At 37.6% G+C, this 27,537-nt stretch overlaps 1 protein-coding gene and 1 long non-coding RNA gene across 3 annotated transcripts in view; one reads left to right on the top strand and one right to left on the bottom strand.

Moving 5' to 3' along the window:
* Positions 1 to 9,539, top strand: part of LOC136833746 (neural-cadherin-like) — a 60,414-nt gene extending 50,875 nt beyond the window's left edge. For both annotated transcript variants that reach the window (XM_067095971.1, XM_067095972.1), the window contains 2 exons: positions 21 to 215; positions 8,839 to 9,539. In XM_067095971.1, the coding sequence (XP_066952072.1) occupies positions 21 to 215; positions 8,839 to 9,212 (569 nt within the window). In that variant the 3' untranslated portion in view covers positions 9,213 to 9,539. The remainder of the gene's footprint in view (positions 1 to 20; positions 216 to 8,838) is intronic.
* On the bottom strand, positions 8,470 to 26,100 carry LOC136833747 (uncharacterized). Its single transcript, XR_010851575.1, has 4 exons — positions 25,970 to 26,100; positions 21,813 to 21,908; positions 10,033 to 10,189; positions 8,470 to 9,205 (listed from the first exon to the last, which is right to left on the bottom strand). It is a non-coding gene; the product is annotated as an uncharacterized lncRNA (long non-coding RNA).
* Positions 26,101 to 27,537: the final 1,437 nt, after the last annotated feature.

Consider the following 27,537-nt stretch of genomic DNA (forward strand, 5'->3'; position numbering starts at 1 on the left):
CTAACTAACTAAATTTTCAGGAGGAGGTAATGCTTTGATCAGCAGTGGAGTCAGCGCTGCTGTCATCACCTCCGCCAGAGTCAATGGTAGTAAAGATATTGCGCTGGTGGTACCCACCGACCGTCAGCATCACCACTTACCAGGGGAAGACCTAAGAAATTATGCATATGAGGGCGATGGATCATCGTCAGGATCTCTTGCGTCTACCATATCTGGTAAATATGAAAGTAACTTGTCATTATGACACTGGTAATCATAAATATATACTCATACATGCAGATGTCTTCACACATGCAGAGGCGCACATACAGTTGCTCTAGATGTTTGGCATTTGTTTTTCCACATTTTTTTTTGTGATAGGGTGCCTACCTTCACCCTTGATCAGATATTCAAATTTATGATAATCACCTTGAGCCCAACTAATTATCATGCAAAATCACTGTCCCCACTTAAGATTTTAATGCATGTGTGACTATACGTTGGAATAAGCAAATGTTTCAATCCTGTGCTCTTTGTAAGTAACTTACAGAAAATTGAAGTTCATTCCTATGGGAATACAAACTACCTCCTTAAGTGTAGAGTTTCACTCCTTAAGTGGGAGATTGTTCTCAGCTGACTGGCATGTTGAATTGTCACTCAGAAATGTCATGCTTCTGGATATAGTGGTGAGCTGGGGAGTAAATGATTCCTATAGCATCCTATTCAACAGTGTGTGATAAGACTGTTCAGTGAAACATGCCTGGAATTGTGTTAGATACCTCTATACATGTGACTGATAAGGGGGATGGGGTTGCCTTGACTGAGAGAGCCAACCCACCGGCATGGGGCTAACAAGGAACCACCACAGCCATTCTGAGCCCCAGTGTGATCAATATAGATCAGAATCAAATAAGAAAAGGTGTACATGTTCAGAATGTCTCAGGAGAGTTGGCAGCTGCTGTGAGATAGGGATTTTCATTGAGCACAGAATGCCACTGTACCCTCAGTTGGTCTCTGCCAAAATGCCACTGTACCCTCAGTTGGTCTCTGCTTATGTGTACCAAGGGATGTGACTTATCTACTGTGACTGGTGTTTTAGAAGCAGTCCTTACCTCTGGTTGGAGCTGCTTCTTTCTGGTGGATTTAGATTTCTTCATTTACCACCTTAAGAAATTCTGGGGTTATTCTGAGCCAAGGTGTGATCATTGGTAGATTTATTACATGATGATCAGACTGAAAGGAGAAAAGGTAAAAACATCTAGATCGCCCCAGTGATGTTAACAGGGATCTAGCAAGGAAGATCAGAACACAGGAGCTTCCTAGTTAGCTGGAGGCTGTTTGGTAAACAGGCTGATCTCTGGATTTTTCTCAAGCTCTACCATCCTCTCTTTGTTACTTAGGGTGAAGAAACCACTTCATCGTTCCTGTCTGGCCCTGTTGGCTGAGCTGATCTACCACTATATTCTTTCTGCACAGAATATGCCTGGCCAACATTAAGTGGCATGACAATTTGCCCATTCCTGCATCTCTTTTGCCAGCTGAGAGTGAAGGGATATTATCTTCTCCACTACACTTGCTGACAAATGCCACTATAGTTGTTGTTGCTCGTGTCACTTGCCCATCATAAGCAACAACACAACTGTAGTGGCATATGTCAATAAGTGTTTTGGTGGGGGTTGGTTACTGTTATCCCTTCACTTCTCTCCCCATTGACAAGATAAACAGGTTTGGGCAATTCACCATGCCACTGAGTTATCAACCAGGTACATTGGGAACACTAGGAGTGTAGTGTCAGATCACTTCAGTCAACAGGGTCGGGTAGTAAAGATGAAGTGGTTTCTTCACCCCAAGTGACAGAGAGGATGGTAGAGCTTTAGGGAAATCCAGGATCTACCTGTTAATCTAACAGCTTAAAATGAAGCTCCTAGTGTTCTGATAAACCTTGTTAGATCTCTGTTAGCACCACTGGGACAACCTGGATGTTTTTACCTTTTCTGCTGTCAGTCTGATCATCATGTAGTGAATATCATCATGTAGTGAATCAAGCATTGATCAACACCGGGGCTCAGAATAACCTGGAATTTCTCTGGGTTAAGATGGTAAGCGAGGAAGTCTGTGTTCTGAGAAGCTGCTTTTGCAATACCAATCATTAGCAGATAGCACTTCCCTTGGTACACATTAGCTGAGACCACAGGGCCATTTCAGGCTATGAGAAAAGCCTGTTTCAAACCTGCTGGTTAATTTCCAAAAACATAGCTGGAGGGATAATGACTACTGGAGGATACTCTGTATGTGTAGCTGAAAAAGTAGATTTGATTATAGGGGAATCTCTTGATGCCTCAACCAGAAACTACTCAGCATGGAGTCAGTAGAGAAACACCAGGGTCCCCTGCACACTTGTTGACAAATACCACTGCAGTTGTGTTGTTGCAACAGCACAACTGTAATGGCATATGTCAACATACTGGTGGGAGTCTGGTTGCTGATATCTCTTTACCACTCTTTGTTGGCAAGCAGCACAGAAGTAGGTGGTTTACCATGTCATTGAGGCACCAGATAGGTACATTCTGAGCAAGAAGAATGTAGTGGCAGATTGGCACAACCAACAGGGCCAGGAAGTAGAGAGTGTAGTCTCTACAATCAAGTGATAGAGAGGTTGGTTGAGGCTTGGGGAACATTGATGATAGATCTTTTTACTACATGATGAAACAGTAACCTCCTGGTGTTCTGGTCTCCCATGCCAGATACCTTGGCAGAGGTGCAAGATTCCTGCCAACACTCTTTGGACAATCTGGGCATTTATATTTTTCCAAGTTTGTCTGGTCTATTGTGTGATTGAGTAGATGACACTGGGTTGCAGAATAATCCAGGTGGTTCTTGATTAGTTGAGTACTTGATTAGTTCCTAATCAACTGGGTCTCTTGGTGGGGGCATAAAGATTTTTTATGGCCCACTTTCCTTCATCAGCCTCAAATATAGAGGCGTTCTCAGGCTGTTCAATCCCTCCAGCTACATGTATGAGATGATCCAGTAGTTCCCTTGAGAAACAGGCTTTTCTCACAGGACTGTGTACATGCTACATCTAGGTACCTATCACAGTTCTGTGCTAATTTGTTGTACCAATGGAAGTGGCATACATCTTCAGTGACTGGTATCAGAAGAGGTCTTCCTCAGGTTTAAAAACCTTGCAAATCCTTGTCTCCCTTCACCTAGACCAGTTCATCATAGTATTCTGTTTGCTAAAATACTATTGCTTCTTAGCTTTAAAGTCATCATACTAAAGACAAGGATCTTGGCTCCAGCAAGTCATTATGTTCATGATGAGCCTTTTGGGGTAGGCTGTAGAACAGTGTCTTTACACTGGAGACAGTCTTTCTGTTATCCTCAGCAGTGTGTTTTGTCCAGTCTGGTATTCAGAGGGTTGAGTATCTTTCTCTCTCTCATTCTTGTTGGGACCAACAAGTTTATAGCAAGATTTCAAAAAAGTACTTATCTAAGAAGGATCCAATGTCTTAGCTCAGAGGGTCAGCATCTTTTTATTAAAATAACCACACAAAGGTGTTAGGAACACTCTGGCTATCTGCAGCAATCAAATGAGCTTACAAAGGCCTTAGTGAGGTTAATAGTTGTACAATTCAAGAGCTTGAGAGATTGCTTGGCATTTCAAAATAATGTCATGAAAGCAGGTGTCTTGTTGCCCACAAGTCCATGGACACCTTCCTCTTGGGACCTGTGGTGGTTGGTTGGTTGCTTAACAGATTTCTTGGCTTCCTGAGCTCCTTTTCAACAGAAAATTATCTCTCTTGGATACTCAGAGGACATAAGATTGGTGTGAATGGTAGACTGATTCTGTGTCTTCCTCCCTCTGCAGGACAGCAGCATATGCTGAGAATATATTGTATCAGGCACAGATGGAGGTACATGATATTGTAAGGTCCAGAGCTGTCACTGGAACCCTCAGGCCATCCTCGCTTCAAAACAAAAATCTACATGACGCACTGAGACTCAGGAAACACAGATCCAGAGCTCCTGATTCAAGCAATCTTTTTTTCACTTTTCAGAAAGTACTTTGTCCCTGTCAGAGCTGTAATTACAAATGTATGTAAGACATTGCCAGCTTTCTAAACACATGTATTTGAAACCCCTTCCTAATTTGTATACAGAATTGTTAACCATTCTTCAGGTGGGAGAAAACACACCTGACTGTATATAGACATCCCTCTGTTTTCCTCTAATGCCAAATGCTACTTTCCCACTCACAACAGTTCTTGACCTTTCAGAGATTTTGTCAGATTAGAATACCTTGAACTTGTCTTTTACTCTTGCCATGTTATACTGGTGACCCCAAAGATGACCAACGCTGCCACCGCTAGCACCAGCCCACCCAGCGACAACACCTACCACCCTTCACAATCCACAACCCAGAGTCCTGGTTCTTCAGAGCTCCTCTTCATCCCATAAAACCAACGCCTTCCTTGAGTTCCTGCCAGATGACGTCTTCAAGTAGGTCACAGAATGGCTCGCTGACCAAAAGACAACTGTCGCCTACAAAATCCTGAAGGCCCAACTAAGGTCATCTTTAAGCATGCCACCTGCCCTCAGAGCTAGGAAATTCCTAGACAATGGAGGGGCAGCAATAGGAGACAGCAGCCGACACATGTCTACAAGTAACTACAGCAGGTAATTACGATCCCCGCCACAGGCAGCCACCCAAAAACTATGTTGGACCTTGTGAGAGAGGTCATACTTACAAAATTACCCTGCCAAACAGTCACAGCCATCCCCAACGCATCAACCAAGGACCTTGATGATTTCCTGAAGACAGTCGATGCCGTCCACCTGCCCCACAAGTCGACAGAGCCTATATACAATCATCCATAGCAGCAGCCACCCCACAGCTACAGCAGCAGACCGTCAATGATCCAGAGGGCCACGCCACCCCCATACACGACTACTGGAGCTCCAGGTGGAAACAAACCAAAATACAAGTCCAAAACAGAATAATGCCCCAAGGGCATTTGTTTACCACTGAAGGTTTGGAAGCTAAGCCTGAAAATGTGAAAATGATTGCTGCATGTCAAAAAATATGTAGAAGGGTCACAGCAGCGAACCAACAAAATAAACATCAGGGATGGGCAGAATGGTTGCCTCATAAGAGACACTGCGCCTGCTCTCCGCTGTCTTTCTTCCTGGTACAGGCAAAAAGACTGTGTTTCATCATCATAGACAAATCATCAAATACAGAGTTCATGGTCGACACCTGTGCATTCAAATCATTCATGCCAACCAACCTGCATGAATACCTCAGTCCAACCCCCAGCACCCTACAGGCATCCACTGACAGCAGAGCTGCCTGAAAATATATGGGAAAAGGACCATGAAGGAGTCATTCAGCAGGATGCAGTACAACTGGACGTTCGTCTCGACAAGCTCAACAATTGCACTTCTAGGAGCCCACATGCCGGTAGACAGCGAAACAGCACCTGATCACACGACCCACCCCCCGTAGCTCTACTCACACTGACTTCAGAACAAGAGATAAGTTGCCTCCTACAGGAATCCCCAGGAGGTATTTAAGGACGACCTGACTAAACCCACAAAGCTTCACTTCCAGCACCACACAGTCACCGAAAGTCCCCCAGTGCACACCCGTTTAGACATTTGGCCCCAGAAAAACTTGACCACACCAAACAAGCCTTCCAGGACATGGAATATGCCAAAAAGCCTCCAGCCCCTTGGCATCTCCCCTGCACATGGTACGAAAATCTGACAGCATATGGTGACCCTGCCGCGACTGCCAGAGACACTGCATCAAGACAGTACCTTACAGGTACCCCATGCCAAACATATGCCAACATAACCAACCAGATGGAAGGCGCCAAAATATTTACGAATATCGACCTGTTAAAGGGATACTTTTAAGTCCTGGTCACAAAGGAGGACAGAAAAAACAGCCATTCTCACCCCCTGCAGCACATACACCTTCAACTACAGCTGCTTCGGCCCCTTCAGAACTCGGGTGTGACCTTCCAATGTCTGATGGTCGAAATCCTGGGTAACCTACCCATCTACGTAGACTCATTCAGCCCAAACATCAAACAACATGAGAGACATCAGGCAGGTCCTGCAAATACTTGAAGAAAAGGAACTTACTGTATAGTCCAAAAAGACAAATCATAATGGGCAAAACTAGTAGTGGGAATTCTTGGGCCACCAAATAACCCCCTGATGGTGTCAGGCCCCTCCCAACGAAGGTCCCAGCAATCACCAACTTACTGAAACCAACAACAATCAAAGTGGTCCAAGAATACACAGGAATGATTAACTGTTACCACCCTTTTATACCAAATCTTGCTGAAATAATGGCCCCGATATATGAATTTTTAAAAGGAAAACCTAAAAAGCTATGCTGCTATGAAAACAAGATAAAGCCTGCACACTAGCTAAAAAAAAAAAGCAAATCCCCTCTGCTGCCACACTAATCTTTCCTTTACCCCATAGGTCCCTCACCCTAATGATGGGCACAAGTAGCACAGCAACGGGCGCGTACCTGAACAAGACACAGACAATGGTCGTTGCCCAATGGCATTCTTCAGCAAGAAGTTATCGCCAGCAGAACAAAAGTACTCCACATTCAGCCGAGAGTTACTGGCAGTCCACAGAGCCATCCACCACTTCTGACACGTGCTAGAAGGACGACAGTTTGTGGTGCAGACGGATCACAAACCGTCAGTACACACCTTCACCAAAAGTGGAGACGGGTGGTCAGAAAGACAGCAGCTTCACGTATCATCGATAGCAGAACATTCTTGCACTATCAGATACTTAAAGGGCTCTTCCAACAACGTGGTAGATGCTCTTTCCTGAAACTCCATCGAAACCTTCCAAATCAGGATATATCCCAATTTAGCATCGGCTCAAAAGGATGACGTAGACCTACAGCAACTTTGGCGATAGAACCCTGCCCTTACATGGAGCGACCTGTTCATCAACTAGAGAGAGAGAATCATCACCTGCGAGATGAGTACCAGACGCCCTAGCCTATACCTTACCTTTGGGGTTGAGAAAGAAAGCCTTCAACCTCACTCACAACTTGTCCCACCCATCAGGCAGATCCACCACCCAAACCTTGTCATTGGGACATCTGGTGGAGAATGAAAGCTGACATCAAAAGTGGTCAAGAAAATGCCTCCCATGCCAAACATAAAAATATAACGAGGCACACAGAGACGGGTGTAGGAGAATTCCAGATAACATAGCGACGACTGATCCACATAGACTTTCTCATCACAATCATCGACAGGAATACCAGAAGCAATACCAGCAGACAGCAGAGAGTTGGCTGAAAGCACTAATAAACTGGATCAGCAGGCACAGAGTACCACAATACATAACAAGGAACAGAGGAGCTAGCTTCAAATCCACCTTGTGGAGCTCCCTCATCACAAGCCTTGGGACATAACTCATTCACACAACAGCTTACAACCCAGAAGGGAATGGCGTGGTGGAGCAGCTGCACCGCTCCCTCAAATCAGCACTCACCGCCAGATATCAATACAAGAGTTGGAGAAAGGAATTACTGTGGGTCTTGCTGGGATTAAAAACAGCTCCACACAGCATTCAACGCATCGCTGGCAGAAGCACTCTACAGCCAAACGTTGACAACACCGGCAGATGTTTGACAGAGCCCATAACTCTTCCAGACATCTGTAGAACATTGGAAAACATCATGCCGGCAATGACAACATAAGACATTGCTATATGTCCCCAAAGATCTTAAAACAGCAAGGTTTGCATTCATAAGAATACTTATACAAAACCCCCCCCTCCCTCCAGCCTATTCAGGACCACACCGCATACTACAACGCTGAGGGAAAGCGTATCAGCTGATGGTGGATGGGAAAATCACCTGGGTCTGCACTGACAGATTAAAACCAGCCTATATCCTAGACTATATGACTCACTCCCCTAGGCTTACTTTCAGAGGCGGGGGAGTACAGTACTGTTAAACCTCATCCTAGTTGTATATAGAATTGTTAACCATTCTTCAGGTGTGAGAAAACACATCTGACTATATATATAGATGTCACACTGTTTTCCTCTGTCAAATGCTAATTTTCTGCTCACAAGAGTTCTTGGCCTGTTAAAATCTCAATAAATTAGAATACCTTGAACTTGTCTCTTACTCGCGCCTCGCTATAACAATCAAGCACTCAGCCTTAAAAGAGTCTGCTATTGAGATGCGACTCACTCTATTCTTCCTGTAAACATAAGCAGCGGTATTAGAGAGATACGTGATCTATCAATTATATTGGCAAAATTTAGCAACATTGAGATTTAAGTACTTCATAATAGGTGATAGTCAGTTATCTCCTGTAGGAACAATTAAAAAAAATTTAATCATAACATGCACTGAAGAATACTCATTATGTAAAAGATTGGTTTGTGTACCCATATAAAATAAAAAAATACTGGAATTCCAGCTTATAAAGATTTACTGCTCTAACTCAGATTTAATCAGATATATTTCAGAAATATATTCCCCCATTTACTTACAACCACTGCAAAATTACCTTCGTAATGAAGTTTGTGCAGTTTAAACTTATTCACAGATTGGTAGAACTATAATTTAATTAACTCATCATTACTTAAAAAGGTATACAGAAAATTTCAAATTATCAGCTACTGAAATTATGCATTTCTAGTAAAAATACCCAGAGAACAATCGAAGTGCTTTCCATTTTCTTCCTCCCTCTTAAAGTAAGTATTCGTAGATAAAAGTACTTATATGTTGTTTTGTTAGGTGCTCTCGACATTTGCTGCCTTCAAGCTAAGTCGTCTTTATTAACTTTTTTCCAGGTTTAAGAGCCGAATTGGAACGCGAGGAACCTGGCAGAATAATAGCTTCCGAATTTGTTGAAGTAATGGACCTCTTGAAGAACCTTCCGGAGGCTCCTAAATCCTCCATCCTTCTCGCCAGACTCAAAGAAAAACGAACTTCCGCGAAGGAGGTTAGAAACCCCGAAGTCATATCCACGGTGTCACTGGGGTCATTAAGAAGGAGAGAGGGGAAGAGTACAGAACACTGTAAACATTCTTCTTCGTCTCCTCTAACTGCGTCTTCGGGGTCTTTTTCTCGCCCTCCGAAGGAGAGGAGGAGCGTCGAGATGCGTTCTTCCTCCAATGGCGCCCAGTTAGTTTGTAGTAAAGGTGAACTCACTACAGCCTGCTGACGGTAACCTTAATGTATTTTTGTTTCAAGGATGAAAGTGTTAGATCTACGTTACAAATGGCTACTGATTAGAGAGAACTAGAACGTGCTAAAGTTTCATAAAAAAAAATTATATGTTCAGGAAGTAAGCAAATCTTGTACAAATCACCAGTTGTGCACCAAAAATATATGTACAATTATGATTACAGTCAGTCTGTTCATCTGTGTACTACAGTCAGTCTAATTATCATCTGTGTACTACTAGATTTTTTTCACAAAATAATATAGCATTTAGATGTTTTATACATTTATATAACAAATGTATTATACGTGTTTCAACAAAAAAAAACTTAGTTTAATTAACCACCAGAAAGAACCTGTATTTCAATCATTATCAGTTCACTGAAACCGTGGCTAAGCTCCAGAAACGGAGTTGATTGTTGAGACTACAAAGTGATTTCTTCTAACGTGGCAAATAAAGAATGTTTAGTCGATTTTGTCCCTGGAACTAAATACGTATTAATGAATCTGACTGAAACCCAACATTGGATACTGTGGATATTCTTTATAAGGAATAAGTACTATCAAACGAATGGGTCACATATTTTAAAAGACCTATACAGCAAACAGAGGATGATGGCTATCACTGATAAACTCAGAACGGTCTGTTAATGAAAGTAAGGTTTGCTTTACTCAACCAACAATGGACTAAAATATAACATTCCATTGATTATGAAGTTAAGATTCCATTTCAAAATGTTTCAAAGTAAATTTATCAGGAAAGGCATAAAATCTTGTAGTTTGCAACTTCGTTAATTCAAATGATAAAAATAGTTGTTTACCTTGGGAATCTGGCTGTAATTGCCATTTCGTATTCTTTAGTGGAAGTGTATTGGAGTGCGAATCGACCAGGCAGTTAGCAGGGGCTGAAGAAAATCTTCGCCTTTATGTAGACCTTTCAGTCCTAACGGAAAAGTCCCGGACGTCAGTGCTGTGATCCTGAAAACAGATTGTCGTTTAAGTATGTTAATGGAAAGCAACCCTACTGTAGACATCCCTAAAAGTCGCTATTACTGATAAACTAGTGAAAGAAGCTTCAACGTCATTATAGTTCAAGAATACTGACGTGGAAAAAAAAGACAATCTTTAACCATATATATATTTGTATTTTTATGCAAGATCAATTATTGACCGGATGAGTAATAGTGTCTCCATACAGTTGTCCAGTAGACGTTGTAAAACTAAAAGTTTCCGTATTTCTTAAGTGAGCATACTGCTGTATTCATTTTCAAAACAACTGGCGTGGGCTGAATTGATTACCGTGAACTAATTAATGCACAGAAACAAGTGTAGAACGTAAAAATACGATATGTTGGAAAAAAAAATATAAAATTATAAGTATATTAAACATCAAAATATAATAATGTATATGCAACTGCATATCGCTATTATATAAATTTATAAATTAAAATATAGATACATAAATGTGAATGTATACTGTATGTAGTTTGCTATACATATGAATTTTAAAATATGCACAATGATGCAGATTTTTATGAACAAAAGCATAAATATTTCTAATGAATACTCTATTAAACTGAGAAAAATATTTATAACGTGCGTAAAAAGTATATAAAAAGTGATAAATATAATTATGAAAACTTAACTATAAAAACTTCAAATAAGATTAAAAACAAAGATATGAATATAAACGCCAACGAAAGTATATAACTATAAATTTTTAGATATCAATATTATGAAAATATTAAATCACCCAACATAAAGGAAAATTATATATACCTATATGAACAAAGCTCAAAGATGAAAAATAAAAATAGATAGCAATGAAAAATTCAGCGATTGGAAAAAAATAACAAAAAATAATTGAAAATAAAAAAATATGAGTCAATTGAAAAATACAGTTTACCAGTTACATTATTGTGGCTTTTTACTCATACGAGTCAATATAAGAAAATTAAAAATGGAAAAAATAAAACTTAAAATTCTTAAAACAAAAACTCCTTAAATATTTTTACATGTATATATTATAAAAATATAAAGTACATAAAATATCGGCTATGCGTTTTAAATAAAAACACGAAAACTAAATTACACATACGGGCAGCATTTCACAAAACAACAAATAACTAAGCCTTTACCGATAATGGAAAAAAATCATTTGTTAAAATGGAGCAATTACCATGTTTCAAAAACACTGCAGAATATATCGGTAGACGAGTTCGTATGTCATACGGTTATTGAAGTTACGACCAAGAATTGTAATTAAAACCATAAACCAACGTTTCTGCACATTGCATCGCATTTTACTTAAAGCTGTGACAAATATGAGAACAGACCATTGAAACTTTCATTTACCCTCTCTTAAAAATACATTCGTTATGATAGAACATGGAGAATGTATGTTTTGAAATTATTTTGAAATGCAGGTAAATTACACCAAAGAATTTGTTGAATAACTGTCATTAATAATGACATTTATCATTCAGATAATAAGATTAAAATACAGCTTTTTAATTAATTGCAATTTTTTTCGTTAAATATAGTATAGTGAACGCCTAAATATTTTTTAATTGCATTTTGAAATAGCAGAATAAAGCAAGAGGATTAATATTTTGTGAAAAATCACGATTTTCTTGCTAGTGCATTATTATTATTATTATTATTATTATTATTATTCAGAAGGCGAACCTTATTCGTAAGGCACCAACCCACTGGGGCGATGGACTTGGAATTCAACCTTCCAATTCATTAGAAAGAAGTAACAGAAGGTAAGGGGAAATACGGAAAGCAGAGATCTCGCTTATTAAAAAAACTTAAAAATTAATAGATAAAAATGTAAGTAAAGTATTAATATGCAAGGAGAATTGTATTAGGGTAGTAATACATTGCACCTTCGCTCTAACTTTTGAAGTAACAATTGCACGACATCCTCAGGAAGACTGTTCCACAGTCCATCGGTGTGAGGAATAAAGGACCTCTGGAACTGACAAGTTCGAAGCGAGACATATTTACTGCATATTGGTGCTGGTGTTCTACAAATCTGGTTGCTCTCGGCAGGAAAAGGAAATCAGGGATCGACTGTGAATGTGAAAGATCTGTTTAAATACAAGTTATGGAAAACACATACAAGGAACCATCCGCCAATGGTCCAAGTCATAAATGTTAATTTATGACTTGGACCTACCACCGTGAACAACTTATCTAAAAAGAGATAAATCTCTGGCAGAAGCAGACATCCATACCGGAGAACAGTATTCTAGAGAAAGTAAAGACAACTGACCAAAAACAAGTTGCACTGATTTTATCACTGTTATAAATACGCGTTGTATGTAAGGCCCTACGCTCAATACCTAACTTTCGTGCGGCATTTGCTGACACTTTATTTCCCTGTTTCTCAAGAGTAAGATGAGAGTCAAAAGTTGCACCTAGAATAGTTAAAGCTTCAGACTCATTCAGCAGAGTGCCATCCGCCTGTACGAGACCTGCTAATCAACAGTTTTCGTTTTACTGAGTTTAGCCTCATATCCCACCGACTACGCCACTAACTGATCAATTCCATGTCACGATTAAAACGAAGGGCAGTGTCATTTCTCATTAGTGGTGACTTGACTACACCCACAAGTGTTGCATTATCAACATACTGAACAATCTTGTTTTCCTGGCTAACAACCATTTCACTTGCATTATTGCATTATTGCATACACTAAAAATAACAGTAGACAAAGAACGCTACCCTGTGGAACACCAGACAATGGGTCTTGGTTTGCTAAAAATTCTATTAACAGCAACTCGCTGCTGCCTATCTGTAAGGAAGTCTTGAAGTAAACCTAAAACACAATGCATCCACTACAAGATTCTGAAGTTTAAAAGTGAGTGCCTTGTGATTTACTAAATCGAAAGCAGCACTAAAATCTATTTGAATTACTCCACTCTCAAAACCCTTATCAAGGCTCTCTTGCAAATGGTATGTCAAATCTAAAAGAGCATCGCAGGTACCTAACTGCTTATTATATTCATACTGACTGTCAGCAAACAAACCTTTAGGTTCCACATACTTAAACAGTGGCTCAAAAATAACCTTTTCTACAACTTTGGAGAGCACAGGAAGAATAGAAAATGGATTGTAGTTACTGCAGTCTGCCGATATGCCATTCTTTGGAACAGGCACTGGATTGCTAAGCTTGCTCTCATACGCAACGGTTCTACGTCGACTTAAAAATCTATAGAATCTACTAATCTTGGGAAAACGCACTAACATCCCTAGAGCGTAATGCAGATTTTGTACAATAAGTTCAGGATGAAAATTATCAGGGAGAGTGACATCCTCAGCCGATTCCTTAGATTCAAAAGCTCGATGAAGCAGTTCAGCCTTTTCCTTAGGTCCAGTAACCAAATTATGGGCCTGTAAGGCGTAAAGTATTTTTTACATACATACATATATATGAAGTTTTTAGAACCCGTGATTTATATATAATCATTAAGCTACAAATGTCGTTTAGTATCCATTTCACACTACTTCGGGAATATCCTCGAAGGAGAATTATCACCGAGGGGAAGTTTTAAGTCTTACGATAAATGGTACTGTAGTGTCTCGAACACTCAACACAATACCTTTCCAACGACTCCAGTCGACGGTCTATCCACTATAAGCCATAAAGAGGTATTAAGTTAACGCCGAATCTGCCGTACTTGTTTACCCATCGAGGGCGAGGAAATTGTACGTAGAGTCGGCATTAACCCACCTCCACCATGATAGCTCATTGGTTAGTTCGGGACACGTAGCTCTTGTTATGAGGTTTTTATCACACCGTGATTTATTTACAGTCATTAAGCTACAAATGTCGTTTAATATCCAATTCACGCTACTTCGGGAATATCCCCGAAGTAGCGTGAACTGGATATTAAACATTTTATAACAATGATTTTAATATATATATATATATATATATATATATATATATATATATATATATATATATATATATATATATATATATATATATATATATATATATATATATATGTGTGTGTGTGTATATACATGTATATACAACATATATAACACATGTATACATATATACATTTATACATTATGTATATATACTTGCATATTTATATATGCATACATACATCGAGATGCGTATATGTAAGTATCCACGACCATTGTGTTTCATGAACTTGCATACACGTTTGCACACAAACGCATACCCTGAAGGATACAAAGCTTCTTCACTAACATATTATAGTAGACAGGCTCACCACACAGTAAACGAATGTAAATATTTAAATGAAAACTGAGGTATTGAACCGACTATTTTGTTTTTCCTAAAAAAAAAAAAAAATCAAATTGAGACGTTTGGATTTCCTTCCAATTTCAATCGAACAAACTAACTTTTAAGTGTACCCACTTAAAAAAATAATTTACCGCCGTAAATGTTGACTCATATTTTATGTAATTGTAGCAAGATAACTTTAAAGGTTTTTACGAAATCAGTAAGCGGCGTCTCCCGTGTTCAATGATACTCTTGCTAACTCTATTATCTGATGGATAGATAACTGATCCTTACGAATTAGTGTTTATAGCTACCTAATCAGCCAACTAGATGGCTTTCAAATTACCCATTAAATATTAATTCATTCAGATCATCAACTTTTAACTTTTGCGTTGAAGGATATTGGTTCTAGACACCATCAGTACCTCATTGTCAATAAATATTAACTGCCTGAGTAGTTACATTTAAATATTGTAAGAATTTTTTTTATTTCGTGGTAAAGTACAGTCACTTTTGCTAGTATTTTATTATTAAATGTCACCACCATAATATTTACCTTTTTCCCTTCAGCATTAAAGAATTGATGAAGTGAAGTGAAGGCTGACCTTATGACGAAACCTGCATTTAACAAACACACCTATCAGTGGAGTCATTTTTCTCTCCTAAAAGCACTGCAACATTCCAATGGAATGAAAGCCTGCTTGGTCAGGGGGGGGCCAAAATATGGAGTGATCAAATTCTCATGATCCTTTATTAAGTCATCGTATTGTTAGGGAAAACAGCATGCTTCGGGGAACGAGAAAGTTTCACACAAGAGAGTAAGATAAATCCAAAATTCTAACACGTCAAGTTTAAGGCACCAAAAGTCTCCTGGGTCACTAAAAAACAGACACTGAAATTCAGAAGAGAGCAGGTGATTTTGATAAACATTTTGCTGATATCGGAAAGAAAACGTTCGCCAAATCGCAAGAAACTATCTAATATACCAGTCAGCTCCACTATAATCAGCCCTCCACATCATTATTTACAAGAAATAAAATTAAGACCTCAGCCAGTTGATATAGATAGCCTACTCTGATTCTTGTAATAAAACACCTGAAACCCAAAAACTCTTGTGGATTGACGGAATTCCGTTTCGATTTTTAAATGATTCTGCCCCCACAATTTTCTACATTCTTGTTACAGTCAACATCTCAGTTGTTACAGGTATCTACCCTGATCCTGGGAAACATCCTTAAGTAGTTCCTGTTTATAAAAGTGGAGACATTGAAAATGATGGAAATTATAGGCCCATTTCTCTGTAGCCTGTCATCTCTTAAAATACCAGAGAAAATATTCCCATTCAACTAATGGCTTTCCTTGAATCAAACTACTTACTAGCTAACGAACAAAACGGTTTGAGCCCTAACCTTTCAGTGGAAACTTCAGTTACTTAAGGTTACCAATAAAATGTATGAAAACAAAAAAATATCGCTTCTATTATTATTGGATCTATCCAAAGCGTTTGGTAGTGTTCATCACCAAATTCTAATAAATAAATTAGCTAGTCAATATCGACTCCTTTTGGTTTGAAAATTATATGAGCAATCGCAACCAGTCTGTTCGTGTTGGATCAATACTATTCTCCCCTGAATATATATTTTTCAGCGACCCCAGGGGTCGATTCTGGGTTGATTTTGATCTATATCAACGATCTGCCACAATATACACGAGATGGACTTCTTGTTATTTATGCTGGTGATACCCAGATTTTGCTGACCGGTGACTTGGAAAATTTCGATGATTTGATAAAAAAAAAAGCCGAAAACACATTGACTACTGCAAAATATTTCAACAGTAACGGCCTATTACTTAACGAAAGCAAAACACTGATCATTTTCTTCGGACCAAGACAGTATCTCTCTTGCATCCCGGAAAACAAAAACAAAATTCAGTAATGTGACACTTGTCCCGTCACACAGTTAAAAACCTTGGAGTTTTCATGGATTGTAGCATGACTTTTAATCCGCATACTAACGTACTATGCAAAAAGGTAACTGGTATCCTCTTATATCTTAGAGCGAATGACTGATTTGAGCCAGACTGTCGAATCATGGTGGTACAGTCAGTGGTTGGTACTGATTATGGTACTGAGAATCCTGAACTATCGATTGCGGGTCTGGGGTTCAACTAATAAAACCCAATTGGAAAGGTTCAAGAAAATACAAAATTTCGCCGCAAAGGTAGCCGTTGGAAGTGCCCGAAAACATGACCACGTTACTCCAATATTTGACAAATTCATTTGGAGTTAAAGTACTTTAACGACGTATGCCTCTTAATTTACAAAACCAGAAATAAACTAATGCCGGAATGGCTTTTTTTTCCCCTGCCGACATAAGGCTAAAAACGTGCTGTGAACTTTACACGAGGTATCAGGATCACTTACTGTTCCGAGAACTTTCGCCTACACGGGAGCGAAGCGTCTAAATGTGATTGGTCCCATATTTTGGAATCGTCTACCTGCAGATAGGAGGCGGCGCCAAACCATGTCTTCATTTAAATCTTGCCTGACCGCATATTTACTCCAAAAATTATTAACTCTTTACCTTTTAACCTTTCGTCCTCATCACTGTCACAGGTTTCAGAGACTTAGAAATATCCTCTTTTATAGCGAGCGTAGGTTGTGAAATTTTATCTCTATTTACATGTTGTATTTATTAGAATTAACTTACTGATTATTTTATTGACCTGAAAGTTTAATCCTGATGAGTATAAACTTGATTTTAAAAGCATCACATTCCTTTAATGGCTATAGCATTATATACGCTACGGATTTCACCACATTTCTGTGGAATAGTGTCGAAATATTATATTTGTTTTCGCCGATATCAGAGGTATTGTGTTGCAATTAAGCCACCTGTACGCTTGATATAAGTACTTTGAAAATGAGTATTGCCTATTATCATGTATAGAATTTTTTTTATAAAAATATGAATGGACTTAAGTTTCCTACAATAAAGAATTACTTATATATATAACACTGAAACATTAACATTTTTAATGGAATAAAAAATTTTGACAACATTCTACTAAAAAAAGACAAGTTTTCCAAATGTAAAAGATTAGGCAACTTAAAACCCACAAAGCAGAAAATTGAAATTTATATAGCTTTCGAAGGAACCCTCTCCCTTCCTCCCAAGGAATAGAAAGATATACAGTATAGTCCTTCCAAATATATATAAATTCAATTTCCGTGCTTTTAAGGCTTCTACTTAACAGGCCATTCTCCCATAAATTACCTCCATTTTAGTATTTGAGAGCCTAGAATCAGTGAATTTTGATAGGTGGCATGTCCTGCAACCCTGTTTTTATTCAAAAATGGAAAATCTAGTGTAGTAAATGAAAGTGTAGGAAATGTATAGCATTTCCCTCTTCATTCTAGATCGTTCTTCTTTCCCTTTTGATATAAACGACCATGAAAAGTAAGAGAGATCTAAGCCACCCTTTAGGTTCTTGTTTTGAAAACTATTTGAGAACAACCAGCCAAGTGTTCATAAACGAAATCAAATATCTGTACTCAAAAGAACGCGTCAACCGTAAAGTGTTTTGAGGGAACATTGAGGACAGGGGCCGGACCAGTCATTCAATTTGCTCTCCGGATAGTTGCAGGATACAGGCTCATGTAACCACTGATTGGGGTAAAGGAACCGGAGGAGATCAAAGTGTTGCCAACGATGTGAAAACACACACACACACACACACACACACACACACACACAGAGAGAGAGAGAGAGAAATCAAAACTTTATTTCTATTTTACAATAGGTTATCCTACATGCCATATTTTGAAAATACATACAACGTCCATTGACTTATAAGATACCATATGTATTACATATAATCCTGTCAAAGTCAAACGCACATGGCAACATCATTCTACTAAGAATACTTTTAAAATAAATTTCTAAAAAGCTAAAAATTAATCATAAAAATTAGCCCTTTTAAAATAATAAATTACTGAGGAACCATTTTAAAATAAATTACCAAGACTTTTAAAACAGTGAAATGATGTATTTACTACACGAAATACCCTAAGCATGATAATGAAGACGCAAACGACATGAGTGGTAATATAGCGCTGGTATACCATGTAAAGTGAATAGGATTAGTAAATGACATTTGTTGTTTACACGATAGAAGGCGATTTAACGTTTAATACAAATTAACTTAATTTGGTCTCTGTAAATTTTATTGAAAAATAGTCCTTATTATTGGACTAGCGAAACCCTCTTCCCAGCAACATCTGAGTCATACTAAATTCGCCCTAAACTTCCTATAATGTTAGTGCTATCATAAGTGCCAGGTATGCTTGAAATATAAAATTTGCAACATACAATGATAAAAAATACAAAATAATTCAATTACAGCACTGATATACTGTTGCTTCTGAGAACATCTCGTCAAGTCAAACACTCGTCCTTCTCTTAAGAGTACACAGCTCGCCCTTCTCTTAAGAATACACAGCTCGCCCTTCTCTTAAGAAAACACAGCTCGCCCTTCTCTTAAGAATACCTCTAATTGAAACTTAAAATCTAAAAAGCCTGAATACATAAATGTTGCCGTTTTGAAGTAGTAAGTTAACGAAACCTACGACTGTGTTAACACATGTTCACAACACTGAATAACTCAAGTATGGAAATGAAAATAAGGATGAAATGACTATTAAAAGCACTCACAAATAATGTAAAAACTTGGGGACAGTAAATGACAATGCATCGACCTTAACACAAAATTAGCTTCATCTTCAGTAGTTACGACCACCAATTAAGGCTGACTTAAAATGCAAAAAAAAAAAAAAAAAAAAACTTTCAAAATAAAATCATACATATACTAAATGCACAACATAGTAAAACTGCAAACAAAAACTTTCAACCAAGACGCTAAAAGCTTAGAAAGAAAGCAAGCCACTTAATACTAACTTTCTATTTATTCCCTATATTATTTACTTCCGAAAAAAAATTTCTTTATGAAAACCTTGATTGAAGGTGAGCTCTTAATATAGGTTGGGATGTTGTTCCAGACCATTGTCCCCTTGATCGATGTATGTAGTTGTTCGTCTTACTAAGAGGTCGTTCGATAAGCCAGTAGGTTTTTACTTGTGCATGGCCCACAGTGGGAAATACAAAAAGCCAGTCGGGGAGTAAATGGTTACAAATTTTATATGTCAACAAACAAATGTCAAAAGTTATTTTAGTTTCAATATTCATCCACTAACTCTTTCAAAATTGGTGTAATCTGGTCATACTCGTATTTTCTAGCCCCTCCATTAGCTATTTTAAGCTGCGAAAATTTTGAGATTTCTGAACCCGGTCTATTTGTTCTTTAGTTGTCATTCCCCAGATTCTACAGCAGTAGCTGATTATACTCAAGGCCAGTGACCTATTGATAAGCGAGATTTCTGACCTAACTTATCTTATGCGGTTGAGAAAGATAATATACTTTTTTTTTTTCAATATGTGGCTGATGTGGTGATCAAATAGCATATATTGATCCATATATACGCCAAGGTTTTTTGTTTGATGGCGTGATAGGTGTCTCATCAAAGAGCATCATTACATTTACAAGTATTAACTGGCATGATCCTATAAATATACACTGGTTTTTCTCATTAACATTTAAGCCACTCACTTGAAAATAATTTGCTTCTTTTAAGCCAACTCCAGTTTGATTTAGTGTCTTCAAATTCATTGATTTTCCAGATATCTGAGAATCATCTGCATACTGAATTAAAAAGTATTTACTCAGTACTTTTGCCATATCGTTAATATAAATAAAAACAGTATAGGCCCTAAAACTGAGCCCTGTGGCACGTAATAACCTACGCTCCTTGGAGATGATAAAACTGAGTAAAATTACCGACTGAGCTCGGTCCGTTAAGTAGTCATTAAACCAGAACTCGTCCATTCAGTTGTTTACGTTTGTGTATGAGTATTGAGTGTGATACCCTATCAAAGGCCTTAGAAAGTTCGGGTAGTAGAGGTGAAATTTCGGTCGATGTTTTTATGTATATATTAACTGATTTTCATAAGAGCTGATTCAGTTGATAACTGCTCCAAAACCCTGTTGGGCATCTGACAAGGATTCATTCTCCAAAAAGGATATCAGTTGGCTAGCAACGATTTTTTATAAGAGTTTTAATAGAATTGGGAGCAATGGAATTGGTCGATAATTCCCTACTTCATCATCACCGCTTTTAAATAAAAGAATGACATGAGGGTGTCTCAAATGTCTTGGGAAGAGACTGGCAACAATGCATGTGTTAATGATAATTGCAATATAAAAGACCAAAACAGAATCAGCATCTTTTAAATACTTACATGGAATGCCATCTGAACCGTGCGAATTTGTTTCACGTAACTCTTTGAATACTAAAACACCTTTATGAATGTCAACAGGTCGAGGTAAAAAATCGGGGATATTTGGTAACGACTTGAAAATTACAGTTAACTATCTTCACAGACTTTGAATTTATTGTCTAATGCTTGGTTAGCCCTGTCGGTTTCCAACTTAAAAATGTAATTCGTTTTTTTTCTGCTAGATAGTTTTTAAAGTTATCATCAATATAAGGGGCAAAAGGACGATTTATTTCAGCTGTTACAACGGGGGCGCACTGATCAAGGGAACTATTAAATACATCTGTAAGGATGCCTACTTGAATGTTTACATTATCACTGTTAAGTATGTCGTTTAAAGTTGAAATGCTATTCCTTCAGTATATCGCAAAATATATTAACGTCATAATTATTACGGCTTCTTAGAGTTCTTATTTCCGCTTTAGGTTTTGACTTCCCAACGTTAACGATAATTATTTCATGATCTGCTACAGAGCTTGGCAATACATCTGATTTTACTATCATTTCCATATTGTTTGTGATGGCAACATTTAATAAAGTGGAGGACTTCTCAGTTATTCTGGATGGTTTGTCAGTGACCTGCTTCAGGTTTAAGCTCTTAATTCTAGAAACATGATTTCCCTTTTCAAAAAGGTTATCATTTAAATCACCCATAGGAAAAACAGCCTTGCTTTTCAAACATATTACGAAAGGAGGAAATTTTCTGTATTGAATGTGCAACCACACATCCTCAATACCCTAAGAATTTTCCATGTCAGAGGAGAGAGAGAGAGAGAGAGAGAGAGAGAGAGAGAGAGAGAGAGAGAGAGAGAGAGAGAGGGGGGGGGAAGAGTCGCACGGAAATATCTGTTCTCACCAGAAAATACCATATCATAGTTTCGTTTTTACCTATGAAGCAAAGTATTATAAATGCATTACAAATCTTGTTTCACTTACAATTTGCCAAAGGTGACCTTTATGATCCAAGTTTCCTGATGCCAGTTAAAGTTTCACTCTTGATGAAAGTAAATTTGCATCAATGCTGAAGAATTCCTGAAAAGAGAAAACGTATTAATCAAGACATTCAGAAAAGGGCCTTCTTTCAAACATATCTCATTAAATATAAAAGCACGTCAGGCAATCTTTTGTGTGTTTATTATTCTTCTCACTAACTGTTTCAAACTCATCAACCGGCAAAACTAATTAAGAGTAATGGAAACCACCTGGAACGTATATTTTCCATATCAACAGCCAACTATTAAAACGTTCAGTCGCTAATCGAACCGGATTATTAACTCTTAGACCATCACAACAAACTTTTTTTTTTAGCACCATCTCACACTGTCAATACAATACGCCTATGATACGCAATCACTTCAAAACATACAGTATCATGTATATAGAACGTTTATTCATGGGTTCCCTGTGACTTTGCCAAGGGGGACCCAGTCACGACACGGGAGAGAGCTAACCTTTGAAATGTATGAGGAAATATATAGGTCATGTCATAATTAGGATAACACTCACCCATAAGTCTAATTCTGTAATAAACACGGGAGTAGGGCATAAAACATGAAACTTCAGCCTTTATAACAGAAATTAGGATTTTAAAACTTTAGAAGTCAAGGTAATGTTTTCAAAACTATTATAGACAGATAAAACTGCATTAAATAAATGTTTCTCATTTCCCAAAATAGGCATCTACTCAGAAATAGCAATACTCTCCCTCCACTGCTTCCCCCCCGCGGTGCACTGTAGTCATTGCTTAAGGTTCTCTGCAGCGTGTCTTCGGCCCTTAGCTACAACCCCTTTCGTTCCTTTTACTGCACCTCCTTTCTTAATCTCTTTCTTCCATCTTACTTTCCAGCCTCTCCTAACAATTGATTCATAGTGCAACTGCGAGGTTTTCCTCTTCTTACACCTTTCAAACCTTTTACTGTCAATTTCCGTTTCAACGCTGAATGACCTCATAGGTCCCAGTGCTTGGCCTTTGGCCTAAATTCTATATTCCATTCCGTTTCATTTCTTTAATATAGAAGCTAAAGTTTTCCACAACCACAACAATAACAGCCGAAACAGAGACCATGCACCTTGCTTATTTTACACAGCATAAATCATTTGAACTTAGGTTCAGCCTTTGTGTTCAATTTCACCACAAATGGCTTATGAGTCAAAATGACAGTGTGGCTGAAATGAACCTTAATTTTAAGTACGATAAACCATAAGTACAACTAGTAGGAATACTCTTAGGGCAGTTAGAATCAAAAATAACTCGTCTACCTCCATGTATACAACACGACACTTCAATTCTATTTAGCAATATTCAGAATTATGCTTGCATGAATATAACCTAACATCACTTAAAGAGGAAATCACCGATACAACTGTGAAGCCAAGAATTGTAACCTAGTAGGAATACAGTAACCACAATTATCTAGTACCGTAACAACCTGATAAGTGTCTGCCGAGTTGAATTTCCCAAATGATGATGTGAATCACTTTCTTCCACAACATCTGAGGTAATGGTTTCCATATGATGTTATCTTACGATTTTCCCATCAGTTGTATTTTACGAAGAGACTATCAATACTGGCAAAGAACTCCCTCCTACCAATCGTAATTTTCATAGCAGACGTCTCAATAAAATCACTAATACAGGTTTCCCTATAACATAACCCCCACTGGCTACACAGTGTTAACTAAAAATAACCTGACAAAATAAAGTTTACAAAAGACCGTGAGGGGAAGCTAAATTTTCATTTGCTTTCTCCCTCATGGAAGGAAATTCTGAAATCATGAAAAGTTTAGAAATTGCAGCCTACTGGGATTTGAAGTCTTTGAATAATTCTCTACTGAAAACCTAACGTTTGGCACCAAAATAAGTTGGCTTATTCTCACCGGAGAATTAAACTTAATTTTTTTTCCAGGGCCAGGAATCAGTTCTGGCATAAACAACTGAACCGGTAGTCGATAGCCTGAAGGTCTCTGCTACTAATATATTCTTTTTTTTTTATTCGGGAGAGCTTCAGTCAACTCACTGAAAGAGAACACGTTTCGTAAAATTCACATAAACATTGTTTAAGTTGCTGAATTATAGAAATTATAACACAGTACTTGACTTTTTTCCAACTGTATGCCGGGATGACAACAATTGTTGATGTAAGTTTTAGACAGCGTGGGTCCTTTCCAGAGCTAGCCGGAAAGAAATTTTCATAAAAAATTCGATAAGCCGAGCAGGCAATGATATTGGCTGTAAATACCATAAGAGAAGAAATCCAAAACTTCTGAGGGATTTAAAAACCTTTGAGCAGCTGCACCAGCATGAGAACTAGCCAAAGACGTTGCCAGTTAACTATAATATATATGACAAGAGAACTTGCACAGCCTCCCCTGTTCGTTCAAGTAGTTGTGAATGGAAGTCCTTCCATTATGATGATGTATGAGGGCAAAATTTCCACCCTAAGAACAGCACGAATTAAAGTGTATTTATCATAAGTACTTCGATCGAACCCAGTCACCAAAATCACCTCTAGCCAGGTATTTGTAAGACTTTGCTTTCTGAGCTTGAAGATTATCTGATTGAAGTTTGCTACAAACAAGATAAGCCTCCACCCTCGACCCCGTGGAAACTCACGGCTAGGAGAGACTCTTAAGACTGTGGGTAAACATCATCATCTCTGCCCTGAAAAGAGGCCGTTGCATGCCTAATGTAAAATACGTTGAGCTTTAAATTATTAAAGGAAGCAAAAGGGAATACCGAATTTTCCCATTACGAAGTCCCATAATACTCGACATTTAAACATAGTCAAAAATTTACAATATTATTTGGAAAAATGAACGCTCTTGAGACTTCTGAAACCCATTCTAACAACGAGGTGTCTCTAAAGAGCCTACAGTCTTTAAAAAATATCACCCGGAAAAATCATATAGCATTTTAATACCAGTTCTCGATGTTTGGTTTTATTTTTTTTTTTTTTTTTTGGGGAGGAGGAGGGGGTATTTTCTTAACTCTCCGTGATATGCATCATATGAAAAGCATACCAAGATTTATCGTAGATTTACTGTTACCGCGATATCATATCGTCTTTTGCAAACGTTTCTTAGGTGCAGGGCCGGATGTAAGCACTGTGTTCGCGTCAGTGGTCCTGGTACTGGGGTAAGAATTGACCAAGTATATTTTAAGGTCAATTAATCATTCAGTAGTCACATCTAATAATAGCAAAGACAACATTTCACTTTTGACAAGTCAAGTCATTCGAAAAGGGAAACCATATTACTCAAATCAGCGCAACTTATTCCTAGCCTTACCAAGTTTGAGTTGGATTATTAGCCTATGTCAAGTATTGTGTTGCTGTACAATAAAAGTAACATGAAACATGCCAAAACATGAAATTAACCAAAGTGTGCAAGGGCCCACCTGACCTAAACAATATTTGACTGCATGGGAACAATAACTGTCGGATTACACAACAGACAGGCAGCGAATGCACAAGCATTGCGGCTTTAAGCAGAGTTGCGTAAATATGACAAACATACGTAGGTAATGCCAGCATACTGAAATACACATTTCACGTAAGTACATAATGTCAGGTTTTAATACTGGATGGTTTTGTTGCTTGCAGTGCGTAACAGGCAAGTACGCGAAAAGCAATAATCTTTGTAGATAGACGATCGACATCCTGATACACCATATTTCATTGTGGAACATAATGGATTCAGTGCAACTTGGTCGACAGATTTCCAGCAAATTTTTCAAAGCATTTAGTTGCAAAAATATGTTTTTCGAATACAAAACGGAATTAGTTTTTACCCTGAGGTTGGCAGCATAAACGCATCCTTGAACAAAGGCACAATATTCATCGCAAATATCTCCGTAACTTAAACCAAAGGACCAACGTTAGGCGAGGTATTAAAAATAATCTTTGTAGATAGATCCATTGTGAAACATAAAGATTCGTTCCAACTTGGTCGATAGATTTCAAATGCATTTAGTTGCAAAAATATCACTTTCAGAATACTGAAGCATTTGGCACCAAATGCCAACGGTTCCCCTCCAAACGCTCTGGGCCGTCTAACACCATAACAGAGCATAAAGATTCTCCCGAGATTCTTACCAGCATCAACTAAACAGCCAGACGAGTCCCTCAACGATGATATGGTCAGTTATTGAAAGAATCCTTTAAGAAACCAAGCCAGATCCAACACCAGTTCAAGCAGTAACTAACGGTTGGAAAGTCAGTAAACAAAACTTCGAGTCGTCAAAGCCACGGGTTGTAAGCTCTGTCAGACAACCCTAACAAGCTCGTAATAGAGAGCCGTGTCATAGCAGTGGTTGAAAGCCTAAAAAATTATGAATATATAGGACAAATGTAAATTTGACATTTACAAAATCAATCTAACCTATACCCAATGATACTGTCATTTTACCTTTACGCTAGTTTGAAAAAACCATAACATTTATACTTTTGTAAAATCTTGATATTTTGAAGAAGGTTCCCACATAGCATTGTGAAATTTTTTATATAAATAACAATATTGTAATTCGTTTCATAAAATAAAGCTGCCAACAAATGTACATGAGAATGTTTGTAAAACGGAAATTTTTGTATAATTTTTAATATGAATTTACAATAAACTAGCAACAGTTCTACTATTCATTTATTATAAAATTACTAACACATTCCTCAGATGATATCTTTTAAATTTCCCCACATCTTGTGCAGCCATGTGTAAATATAATTATCATTACTTTTGTCATAATACTTCTTACAATTTCACTCTTAATTAATTGCCCTTTGATGAAAATTAAGAAATTACTTTAATGCCAAAATTAATAATCTGTATTATTTAGATAGGGATAATTTTCGTTTTTGCATGACCAGTTTTAACGTGATTGTGTGAACTGCAGGTTGAAATTAAGCAACACAAAGACTCTTCCTTGAAAGTCTCTGGCTTAAACCAGAGTGCGACCGTTTCATGAAAGAACAGAGTAACGCTTCAGTCTAGTTTCAGCGTTGTTGTGTTTGAGGGATATGTAAACATTTACAGGCTGGTTCTCTGCAGGCTATATACCTTTACGAAGCTTTCAATGGGAATCTGATAAACTATATGGGGCAGAAAACGAATTATTTAACTTCAGTAACTAGCTACCACACTTGTCAGAGAAATGTGAAAGAGGATAGAGGCAACATTATGGTGCAATTACGACGGATTTCAGGTTATTTTTAAAAAATAAGGTAGCGCGTTTACTTCAATTAAGATAAGACAATAGCTAGGAAAGGAACAATGATTACAGGTCCTTAAAAGTTCTAACGAAACGAAACAAAGGCATCAAATGATCACTGAATATATATATATATATATATATATATATATATATATATATATATATATATATATATATATATATATATATATATATAATATATGTATGTATGTATATATATATATATATATATATATATATATATATATATATATATATTTACACACACACATACACACACCACACACTAATATATATATATATATATATATATATATATATATATATATATATATATATATATATATATATATATATATACATACCACCCACACCTAACAGCAAGCAGGAAGCAAAAGAATTGAGAGCTTTTTGCTGAGGAAAACACCAAGTAAAATAAACCTGAAATGAGTGATA

The sequence above is a fragment of the Macrobrachium rosenbergii genome, chromosome 52, assembly GCF_040412425.1.
Source record: "Macrobrachium rosenbergii isolate ZJJX-2024 chromosome 52, ASM4041242v1, whole genome shotgun sequence".
NCBI lineage: Eukaryota > Metazoa > Arthropoda > Malacostraca > Decapoda > Palaemonidae > Macrobrachium > Macrobrachium rosenbergii.